Source organism: Protomyctophum bolini, assembly GCF_963924005.1.
Source record: "Protomyctophum bolini genome assembly, chromosome: 3".
Classification (NCBI taxonomy): domain Eukaryota; kingdom Metazoa; phylum Chordata; class Actinopteri; order Myctophiformes; family Myctophidae; genus Protomyctophum; species Protomyctophum bolini.
Window position 1 is genome coordinate 38,722,248 of NC_137864.1, and position 12,342 is coordinate 38,734,589.

A 12,342-nucleotide genomic window follows, 5' to 3' on the forward strand; every position below is an offset into this window, starting at 1 on the left:
CAAGTGCGAGGACATACAGGGCTGACAAGAGCATGCGTGCGTCCTTGACATGAAAAAGTTTGGGGACCACTGGCCTGTAGTGAGCTTGCAGATCAGGTATTGCAAGGCAATAAGATAAATATCTTCTTGTTCCACCCTATGTAAACAAGTGTAATGCTTTAAGCTGTCATCCACAGTTAACAGTTTTGTATACTTGTGCTTGAAATGTACCTATTCTGCATACAGTTAATACATACTTCAATCAGTCAATGAAAAGGGAGGGGTGGAGGAATTCAGGTGTGCTCTGTTCTGTGTGAGTGTCTCGTAAAACTATTGGCCGTGCACACAAACTCATGTCAAAACTATTGCCCTTGTATGCATGCAGTGGTTAACCTCAAGTGCGAGGAACTACAGGGCTGACGAGCGTGCGTAATAATAATAAAAAAAAATAGATGCAAGGTCCAGTTCTTGCTGTATGAAATAAAATGTCAAGGAGCTATCCTCTTATTTTGAAGTCCTGCAGTGGTAGTTACATCCACTCGCTGCCTGCCTGGTGTCCGGGGTCACTGATTGTGGGTGGGAACACTTCGAGGCGGTACACCCATCGACACTACTGTAACTGTAGTCGGCTTGCTACAGCCTAGGCAGCTTGTGTGTGTGCGTGTGACGTGTGTGTGTCTGGAGAGAGAGAGAGTGTGTGTGTGTGTATGTGTGTGTCAGATTAAACATAAAACACTCCGGATTTCTCCAGGACACACACATTATCAACCAGCATGAGGCTGAAAGTGGGCTTTGTTCTACGTAGTTTGACGGTGATCGCCACATTTCTGGGTCTGGTGCTGCTGTGGAGCTCTCTGTCCCCCAAACCCGGCGATCAGGAGGACCCCTTTAATAAACACAAACAGGTGAGAGAGAGTGCTGGATATGGATCACCCATGTCACCTCCACCACCACACCGGGGCACATTCAAACCAATGTACCATTCTTATTTATGTACCTGCATTGATCGATAAATCGTGTCGATAGATTGATCCCGCAGCAAATCGAAACTGTAAATCTGATCAGATCAGACTGTGTCTGCTAGCCTGTAGATGAGGTCAGCTCGTTGTTTGAAGTCACACTCCACCAACTGATTGTTGCCACAACATTACATTCGCGTGATAGATCACATTGTAGTTATTAAAATGAATTAATTGTGCTGATTAATTAGCTTCGCTGGCTAAACGGAAGCAGTGGTTGCCATGGCGAAACGATGGGTTTTCATAGCCATTGGACGAGGAGATGACAGTTTTTCACCCTGTGAGAAATATATTTTATTGTAAAATAGTTAACTTGATGTTATCATGTTGTTGTTGAGCAGCATTTTTAGACTGTGTACACCTCGATTCATTCCAGGATCCATATCCGCATATGTCATCATCACAGCGCGTCAGCCGACATAGCTCAAGCAGATATATACCGCTGTTGCGTCGAAATCGGCGGCCTTATAGAATTATGTGACCCGAAGGCGCCGCTGTTTTAACATTTTCTTTAAGTCGTACGAAACTTTTCTAAAAAAAAGCTGTGACTCGTGTGAGTGGAGGCAAAAGGCAGAAATACTCTTGTTCAATACAACAAAGTAAATGTCCCGTAATCAAAATGTAAGTGCGTAAAGTACAAATAAAAATGTAATTAAAGTACCAAAAGTAGAATCTACTAATTTTTACAGACTATCCAATTTCGCAAGCTTGAAAAAATTATAAAAATAGCAGATGCCGATTTGCTATTTTCAAATTGCCAACATGTATATAGGGATTTTGTAATATTATTCTATTATTATAGTAACTGGCAACTGTAACCTCGTGCCACCAGACTTTCCACAACTAGTACCATAAACTAAAGTTTTCAAATAATTGTCGTGGAATAAAGTATTCTACAATATTTGCCTCTGATATGTGGACTAGAAGAAGTATACAATAAAAGGTATTGAAAATTGGAAATATGTTTACTTATTAAATAAAAGTACAGTGCTTGAGTACTTGCATATGGGTTTAGTTACTTAACACACACACCACTGTAGAAGATGGCTCCAGCCCTACGCTACCATTACAAATATGTTCTGGCGATTGAATAATGAAGTGGCTTCAGTGGCTTCAGTGCCTCTAAGCCAGAGTGTATGGCTCTTCATTTGCAAAAAAAAAGAAGAAAAAAGTGCGACTGTCACATAAATCTACGAGTCACGGTTGTGGGTGTAACACAAGGGTGCCTCGAAGCGCCACAGGGCCACAGCAAAGCAAACATGATCTGGTGTTTGCAATGTTTAACGTAGTGTTTACTTTACTTAGTGCATATGCAATGCTTTGCTTTAGAGGTAAATCACACTGCATTTCCACAGGCTGTTTTCTCATGTGGTGCCAGTTGTCAAATACTGAGTTGTAGATTAGTTGAACTTGAACTCAACCCATTCTGTGATAGTTAAAATAATCTTTCTGGCCAAGTATGTACCATTTCTGAGAGAGTGTTAAGGAGGGACCTTTTCATATGTTCATAGATATAGCTTCATAGACTTGTTTGACAGCACTGTCATCAGTGTTGTGTCTATTCATGTTTTTTGTTTGTTTGGCATTTAACCGCCTACACGCCTTTGTAAACTTGACCTTTGGCTCTGTACTGGCTCCTTTCCTCTAGTCTAGTCTACACTAAACCTCTTTGCTGAAAATAGCTGATCTAAATTTTGAGTATAGTAGAATGAGAACTGTTCTATGTTTGTTGTATATTTGGGTGGTACCAGATCATGGTTGCTCCTAGCCGCATTTTGCAACACTAGTTTGTTTTATAATGGGATGAATCTAGAGTTGCAATACCCTCCATTGACTGTTGTGTTGCAGTTTGGAAGCACTCGTTTTTGTTTAAAGGGTCGCGCTGCTGCCTCCTGCATTATGTGCAAATTCGAAACTGGTGGTACGCAGGACCGTTCAGTGACATCATAAAACCTGCGCTTTATTCAAGAATACATGTGTGTCACCACCACATGGAATTGTGAAGGATTAAAAAAGTCTGGTAGAAAATAGTCAAATATTATTTACCTCTTGTGTTTGGGGTAGTGCTTCTAGGGTTTTACATGGATCTCTTGACTGCACGTGAGTTGACTGCCAATTGCCAACGTCAGGAAATATGCATATTTGTTGTACAAACAGAGACGCAAGGTTGGTGTCTTCAGATGTTATCATTCTGGGAACTGGTTTAAAAACAGCATATTCGGTCACCATTCTCTGTGACCCCTTTTCCACCGGTTGGTTCCCAATGGGAACCGGTTTAGTTCTTTTTGGTTTTTAGTCCATGAGTCAGAGCTCCAAAATTGGTGGGCAAACTATACCATATGTTAAATTGTAGGATAGGATAAATAATAAATTAATACATGAAAACCCTTCCACAGTAGTAGCTTTTTCATATTTTCGATTATTTTGCATATTTTATATTGGGATAAAAGTCAATTAATACATGATAACCCTTCCACAGTAGTAGCTTTTTCATATTTTCGATTATTTTGCATATTGTCCTACATAATGCCTCATTTGCATATTAAAACATTTAAAATTTGTAATGCAATAAATAATTTTCTTCGTTTAAGTACTCAATTGGGGAAGTTTCATGGTGATAACAATTTAATATAGGTATGGACGGTTTTGCACACTCAATTCATAATTAACGACATCGTTCCAATTTTGGAGCTCTGGCTCATGGACTAAGAACAAAAAGAACTGAACCGGTTCCCATTGGGAATCAACCGGTGGAAAAGGGGCCTGTGTGGACGGGGCCATGCTTCACCAGAAATAGCCGATCTACAAGCTAAAAAGTGAGTTTGAAGATGACTGAGTTTGTAGATCTCCTATTTTCGTTGTTTGACACAGTGCTGAATTAAAAGTGTAAATCGCAAGTGTTTGAGTGAAGGACCCCCAACGTTTGAATTAAATAAAAACGTTGGACTTTATTGTGTTTTATAAGGACTTTTAAGACTATTTTAATAGCTCAAGAAAGAAGATCAATAAACTGTAATCAATAAACTATAGCCTATTATTTAAAAAAATTGTCAAACATTGGCCAATATTGTGTATTAGCCACTCTACAAGCTCACAACGCAAGGAGTTGTGAGTTAAAAAAAATAAAGGGAGGCTCTGCACACTCAAATCTGTGCACATTATTATTCTTATTATTGAAAGCTTTTGGTCTATTGACCCTCATGCAATGTACAAAATAAAAAAGGGGGATCTTTACTCTGACCCACAAAAATTGATCCGCGATGGGTCCCGATCCACTGATTGGGAAACAGTGCTCTATAGAGTCTAGAGCACTGTTTCCCAATCAGTGGATCGGCTCTAGACTCTAAATATCACTTACACCCCATTTAACTCTGCTCCATATTTGGTTACATTTGTACGAAAAGTTTACAAATCCGCCTGTCTGCAGGGTGACAGTCTGCTGCCAGGGAGGGACCCTGTGGACCAGTTCAAGCCGGTGGTCCCCTGGCCCCATGTGGAAGGGGTGGAGGTGGACCTCAATTCCATCAGACTCAAACACGGTGAGAAGGCACACACACACACACACACACACACACACACACACACACACACACAATATAAAAATTTCCAAAACGGTTCCTTGTTATGTACTTGTTTTTGAAAAACATTTAAAAAGCCAAGCGAAATTTTGTGAGCTTGTAGATCAGCTATTTTCACCATGTTTGTGCCGCACAATCGTATGATGAAGTAGGCCAGTAGGGCATTAATTTACAAAAAACACAACAAAAAGAACATGGCAAGGCAATTAGAAATTTGGAGATACAAGGTTTCTGCCCGACAGCAATGATATTATTAATTATACTGTAAATGGCTTCATAGACTTGCTTGAAAGCACTGTGAACTGTGTGATCTTTTCTATTAATATGTTGGATTCATGTTAATGTGTTTATTCAGACATTTCATAGTAAACCTGACCTTTGGCTCTGTACTTGGTCTGCTCTTTTCCCCCTCTACATCAAATATCTTTAGAGCAAATAGCCAGTCTACAAGCTCACAACACACGTTGTGAGCTTGTAGACTAGTTAGACTATTTTTGGTGAATGTTACCCCCAGAGTAGGGATGCTGGGGTTCAAGTGTTTCATGTAAGTACAACAAAGTTACTATCACCAAGATTTGGTAGTAACACTGAGGACCCCAAGCCTAGAGGTCCCGGACCCCCTGTTGAAGAGAAGACCCATGTAGGCAATGGAAGTGTTGTGTTCACAAGTGGGTTCAGAATGTACACTTCAGGGTGTGACTCATTTGCTTGACAAACACCAATTAGTCCCACCCAGGATTTACAGTACCATTAGACGCCAGACGGCAACCTATACATATTACACTCACCCAGGCACGCACACATGCATGTACTACGGTACATTTTTCAAATAGCCGATTGACAAGCTCACAACGTGTTGCATCCCAGCACGCTCTGAGCTTGTTACTTTTACTTTATCGTTCACACGATATTTCACTTTAAAACATTTTTGGGGTCATTTTAACATCTATTCAGGCTTTTGTGAGCAACCCAGACAGATTTTATTTTTGCTTGATTCAGTATTTAGATATTCGATATTTTTCCTATACAAACCAATGGGTTTGTAACTTAAAACTCACACAACCCAAGCACCAAAACCAAGGAATTTATTTACAGATGGAAGAAACGCCGCTGACCTCATGGATACGCCATGACACTTTCATGGACGCTTTCATACATGAATACATGGCAGTGAATGGAGCCAGCTGGACCAGCTCGTGAACAAACATTTCTGGGCCATTGGGGTCTTTGTCATAGAATCATTTCAGGAATATAAAAGAAGAGATATCACAGGTTGTTTTCTAATAACTTTTTAACCCATTTTCTTAACTATTTTTTTATCCCACAATTTTGTAACCCATTTTTCACCCCTGTGTCAATTATCTAATGTGATCCTGGGCTCTACACACCCTCCGCCAACCTAGTCCCCATATATGGGGGACATGGGGAGAGCAACAGACTTGAACTCATGCTTCCTTCATGCCTGAGGGTCCTTTACACCTGACAGGGGGGAGTTTCCCTGGTTGGACGTAGCACGTGGAAGGATAACTTGCTTTTCGTTGTGCACTGTACTGTGCACATCGAAAAGCAAGTTATTAGAATCATTGTATGATTTTATTGAGGCTTCTAAACGGCGGCAGGCACGTCTCGGAGGTATTGCGAGATTTGGCTGTCAGACAGGAAACAGTGGACAGACTTGTGATACTTGGTACGTTCAGAAACATACTTTGTGTTCTTTAGATGCCTCTAAAATTACACAGTGCACTGTACACATCGAAAAGCAACACAGCAGAGCAGACGATAATGTGCTATGTCTTCTTTTATTTTCCAGAAGCGATTACTTTACAAAGATTACAGTCATTCAGAAATAGTGTTTGTTCATGAGCTGGTCACTGGGCTCTCTATTGACTCCAATGCATAGCACCAAACTTCTGGGTGTGGTTGTCTGGAATTGCGTGATAGCGAAAATGAAATTGGTTTTTCATTTACCAAAACCAGGAAGAGGTTCTGCCGGTGTGGGGGCATCTCTTACCACCAATTATTCTGGTGAATGTCACTATAATGATTGTCTAATGTCTCATTATAGTATCGATGATCAATTTTTATTTTTCTAACTGTCTTGTGTCTGTAGGAAAGGCTGACAAACCTGCTCAGAAAACAGATAAATACAAATTATAATACTTTGCATGGGCACATATTACTACATAGATTGTTTTTTTTCGCGACTAGCGAACTTGTAGCAAACATTGCTCTTATTTCCGATATTTTAGGGGTAATATTGTCATTGAACTCACTTATCAATGGATTCATGTTTCAATAATAATATATTTTCTGTGTCTGTCTTGTGTCTCCAGGAAAGGCAGAGCCTCCCCACCAGCCCGTCCAGAACGTGGCCCAGGAGCAGGAGCAGGTCATCGCCAAGCAGTATGTGACCTTCAAGCCTCACGCCAACCCCTACACCAACCCCACGCTGAAGCAAGGCATCCTGGGAAACTTTGAGCCCCAGGAGCCTGAGCCTCCGGGGGTCCCTGGGGGCCCGGGGGAGGGGGCCAAGCCCTTCATCCTCGGGCCCGAGTACAAAGATGCGGCCCAGGTAGGAGAGGCTGCGACTAAAGCAAAATTAATTGATTGTTCTATAGATTACTTAAATCTAGGAAAACTGGTTTTATGTCGTCGCTGTCGGGCAGAAACCTTGTATCTCCATATTTCTCCACATTCAATGTCACACAAAAATAGTGCAAATAGCAGACTATTTTATAGCAAATATATACAGTATAGCAATAATAATAAAAAAATCTTTTGGACATACAAGATTTCCACCTGACGACAATGATAATTTGAAGAATAGTGTGTGAAAATAGACCTTGCAAAGCTTCTATTTTCAGAAAACACTTATTTTAGTCTTTCCTTCGAAAATGTATGGTTTTTTAAAAGTAAGAATTGTATTTGTTGCAGACAGTTTTAGGGTTTCTAGGTTTTTTCTGTCAAATATTATTTTAGATTAAATGGATACTCGTAGTTAATATTTGGTATATAGGGTATGCACGTGACTTCATCATCAAACCCTGAAGTTATGCAGGAATGCCTACTGAGTGGCAAAAAACTTACAACCCATCCAAACAGAAAAGATTGCATTAAACAATGTTAAACTCACTTTGCATGTTGCTTTGCCACTCGATTTGCCATTCACTTTAAGCAACCCTCTATTTGGAAACCTCTAATTAGAAGTTTTGGTATTTGGAAACCTCCACCTCTAATTAGAAGTTTTGGTATTTGGAAACCTCCACCTCTAATTAGAAGTTTTGGTATTTGGAAACCTCCACCTCTAATTAGAAGTTTTGGTATTTGGAAACCTCCACCTCTAATTAGAAGTTTTGGTATTTGGAAACCTCCACCTCTAATTCAAAGTTTTGGTATTTGGAAACCTCCACCTCTAATTAGAAGTTTTGGGATTTGGAAACCTCCACCTCTAATTAGAAGTTTTGGTATTTGGAAACCTCCACCTCTAATTAGAAGTTTTGGTATAACACTACTTTAATTATTGAATGATTCATGTTGATTTGGCCAATCCAAATACATTTACTTTAGAATTGTTTCAGAGTAAAAGCTTCCCATCTATACTAATAATGAATAATGCATCCCAGGCAGGAAGTGGTGTATGCTGTTTACCTTACGGTAACTTAACTTGACATGCATTTTGGAATAATGGTACAATGTTTGGTAAGGGTGGGGAAGCATAACGTTTTTGACTGCATATTTGTTTATTGAGCGGTTATTCTATCAGGTAACCTCATACAGTATGTCCAAAACTGTTACTTTTCAGGATTCAAATTATAATAGAAATGTAGCAGATGTACAAGCTCAAAACCCGTCGCTTTTTTCATGCCACGTTTCGAGCTTGCAGATCTGCTACCTTTGATGCTTTAGCGCGACGCTGTAGTGTGATCAAGTAGTGTTGCTTTTTCAAAAAGGTTCCCATTAAAACTGAGAAAGCATCTGTCATTTTAGATTTTAGTGTTGGCTATTCAAAAATAGCTGACGTACAAGCTCACTGTGAGCTTGCACATCTGCTATGTTAGAACGTTTTTATTTTTTTAATCATTAGTGTGTGAGAACTACTGAATTAGAAGGCATTTATAGAATGGACCTCGGGTCTTGATGGGTTATAACAGATGAAGTGTATTAGTTGGAGTGTGGTAACTCTTATACCCCTGTGTGCCCATCAGGCCACCATCAAGGAGTTTGGCTTCAACATGGTGGCGAGCGACATGATCTCATTGGACAGGAGCATCAGTGACCTGCGACATGAGCAGTAAGTACTGCTTTGTGTTACAATCAACCTTCAGTGTTGGAAAAGTTACTCAACTTACCGGTAGCTGAATCATGAAAACTTAACACATTGATTGCCAGGAATTAACCTGGCAATCAATGTGTTATGTTTTAATTGGTTGAAATGTATTTTCTAAAATGGATAGTACTATATAATGGCCCAAGAAATGGGTGTTGTCGGCTATTTTCACAATATTTATCTGTGGAACCGAGTCAAACTAAACGTAATGCTTCAACTCCTACAATTCCAAGTGCTTGTCAGGGTGGGTGATTATTATTTTGTCGGGGGTCCCCATTTCATATCCCTATTATATAGAGTCCCTAGTTCAAAGATGATTATTTTGTGGGATCCTCAGTTCAAAGATGATTATTTTGTGGGGTCCCCAGTTCAAAGATGATTATTTTGTGGGGTCCCCAGTTCAAAGATGATTATTTTGGGGGGTCCCCAGTTCAAAGATGATTATTTTGGGGGGTCCCCAGTTCAAAGATGATTATTTTGGGGGGTTCCCAGTTGAAATATCATTATTTTGTGGGGTCCTCAGTTCAAAGATGATTATTTTGTGGGGTTCCCAGTTGAATTATCATTATTTTCGGGGGTCCTCAGTTCAAAGATGATTATTTTGGGGGCTCCCCAGTTCAAAGATGATTATTTTGGGGGGTTCCCAGTTGAAATATCATTATTTTCCGGGGGTCCACAATTCAAATATGTGACCCACCGTGAATGGGAGCATGTCATTGGATTATTATTCATTTTCGTTTTTTTCATGTCATATGAAAGCAGGGAATCATAGCTTCACATTGACACATTGTTTGTTCAGTTTGACCCACCAGTTTTAGAGATATGGCTTACCGATATAAAGTAATGTTTTGCAAAAAAACAGCAAGTTGAGAAAAAACAGGCTTGAAAGGTTCACTTCTGTGGACTCTAACATTACACCTATAGCTACATGTTTAAGAATTTATTTCATATTTACATGTCAATTTCAGCTCTGACATTTATCTCAGACATGCTCTAGTATGTGAAGAGTCTGCCTGTGCTATTATTATTGGTGAAAAGCTGGAGGTTCCACGACGACAGGCTCTCAAATCTGGTCAGTGGTCACAAATCTGAAAAGGTTTAAAACTACTTTTTTATAAATTACTTTAAAACAAGTCGCATACCATGATGTGTAACACTCTGCTCTGTACATTCCATTCATTTCCATAGCTACTTCCTGGTTTGTACAGGCATTCTTGGGGATTACTATCTTGTAGTAATTATTCGTGTAGTGAAATTACAGGCTGTGGAATTGGGAAGTTTCATGGCTGTTGGAGTGTTGGTAGGGCACTCCACATTTTTGATGGCAGTATAGAATGCATGTTTTCCCTGTGTTAGTGCCGAATCTAGGGGGAACAAGGTCAGAGGTGCTCCCTCTTCTGTTTGGCCCATGGTCGTCTCTCTAGAGTAGACCATTCATTCTTAAAGTGGGGTCCTACTACATATCCTACTAGATAGTATTTGACAGGTACATGGGTCCTCTTGACCGGTCTGGACCCATTGCCAATTGCTGCACATCCTATGGTTTCAATGTACAAATTATTTGTTGATATTTTAATGTAGACTGATGATAGATTATTGGTTTTCCTATGATCCTAGATGCATTTGATGTATTACCTTGTGTTGTCCTTGCTCACCATAACTCACTCTGGATTATGAGCGTCTGCAAAATGCCTAAATTGTAAATTGAGTCCTGACAGGGAAGTTTAGTAGCAGTCTTACCAGTTTGAAATTACCTCTTTTCCATTGTGTCTCATGAGTGGTTTTGGCTGGTTTTGGAGCCAGCCTGCACACCCATGCCTGTGTCAAGTCACTGGGACGTGCCATGATGAGGTGTCCATGCCAGAGGGCTAAACCTTTATTGCGTGGAATGTAGCTCTGCCGCCACATACTGTAATTTCAAATGTCATTTTAAGTGTAGTAATACAAATACACTCTCTCTCTCTCTTTTCCACACACACACACACACACACACACACACACACACACACACACACACACACACACACACACACACACACACACACACACACACACACACACACACACACACACACACACACTCTCTCTCTTTTGTAATAAAGTCCTCCCACCTCACTGTCAGTCAGTTGAACTTCAGGCCACAGGTGTGGCCTGTACACACACACACACACACACACACACACACACACACACACACACACACACACACACACACACACACACACACACACACACACACAACACTGTTTACTTTGTAACAGCTGTGGTGTGTGGGTTTGTGTTCTACTAGCTTAACCTTCACCTTAATATAAGCCACCCATATTAACAACACATCCTTAAACACTTGGAAAGCATCTGTGCCGTTTTTGATTAGATGTTTGTGTTGGCCATTCAAAAATAGCAGATGTACAAGCTCACAGCACGTCCGCTTTACTCAAGTGAAATGCTGGTGGCTTGCAAGAGAGTATTTCTACATTGTGTTAGCCTGGCTAATAATAAGCCAGACCGAATCAGCAAAAAAAAAAAAGCCTGCCAGTCTGGTTTATTAGCCAGGCTAACGTTGTGTGATCATTTTACTTCAAATCTGAATACTTCTTTCACTGCTGATCAACGACTCACTCACTCACTCACTCACTCACTCACTCACTCACTCACTCACTTGCAGTCGCCCACGTCGCTTAACACCTAGACTACAGGACTTAGGAAAACGCCTAGACAAATATCAATAGTCCATTGTGTGACTTGCTATGTTAAAGGGATATTTCACTTTAAAAAAAAACTTTTGTTCATTTTATTGTCTACTCAGACTTATGTTGCTGGATTCAGATATATGATATTCATTTTAGCTTCCCTGCCTAGCTTCCCCCCCCCCCCCCACTCCCTCCTATACGAACCCATTGTAACTTCAAACTCCATTGTAATCATGTTAGATTAATCGAAGACACCCGTCCATGGTTCTGGTGACTGATATTGTCCTTCTAATACGTGAAGAAAACATGTACACAGGTGAAAAAAACATGGTTCACTGTTTGGGAGCCACTATCCTAAAGGGCCCACCACACAGATACAGGAAGTAAAGTGGAGATGGCTTGTCTTGCTTCTCTATTGTTTGTCATGGTTTTGTAGAGAACAGGATATCTTTAAGCAAGCCAACCTTTGACCCGGTACAACTATTAACATGAATAATGATTGCAGATAGTTGTCCTCTTGTGCCTTGTCCAACGTTTGTTCATGTTCAATATCTACTACATTATTGTACACACCTGACTGTTAACATTGACTGCTATCCATACTATCAAACTGTTGGGTTATTGATTCAAGATTAATTGCGTTTTCTTTTATATAATAATCAAATAATCACGTATCTGAGTGGATTACGGAGCGCCAGTTACGCAAATGAAGGTGAGCGCTGAGCAGGGCGGGGGGAAATCAACATGAG

General features: G+C 40.3%; 1 protein-coding gene across 4 annotated transcripts in view; it reads left to right on the forward strand.

Annotated features, from left to right (window-relative positions):
- Positions 1 to 618: 618 nt before the first annotated feature.
- galnt7 (UDP-N-acetyl-alpha-D-galactosamine: polypeptide N-acetylgalactosaminyltransferase 7) overlaps positions 619 to 12,342 on the forward strand; it is a 34,348-nt gene continuing 22,624 nt past the window's right edge. For all 4 annotated transcript variants that reach the window (XR_013963575.1, XM_080757440.1, XM_080757442.1 and 1 more), the window contains exons 1-4: positions 619 to 884; positions 4,426 to 4,537; positions 6,910 to 7,148; positions 8,782 to 8,867. Coding sequence is in view for 3 of the 4 variants with exons in the window: in XM_080757440.1 (XP_080613566.1) it covers positions 753 to 884; positions 4,426 to 4,537; positions 6,910 to 7,148; positions 8,782 to 8,867 (569 nt within the window). In the remaining variant the exon portion in view is untranslated. The remainder of the gene's footprint in view (positions 885 to 4,425; positions 4,538 to 6,909; positions 7,149 to 8,781; positions 8,868 to 12,342) is intronic.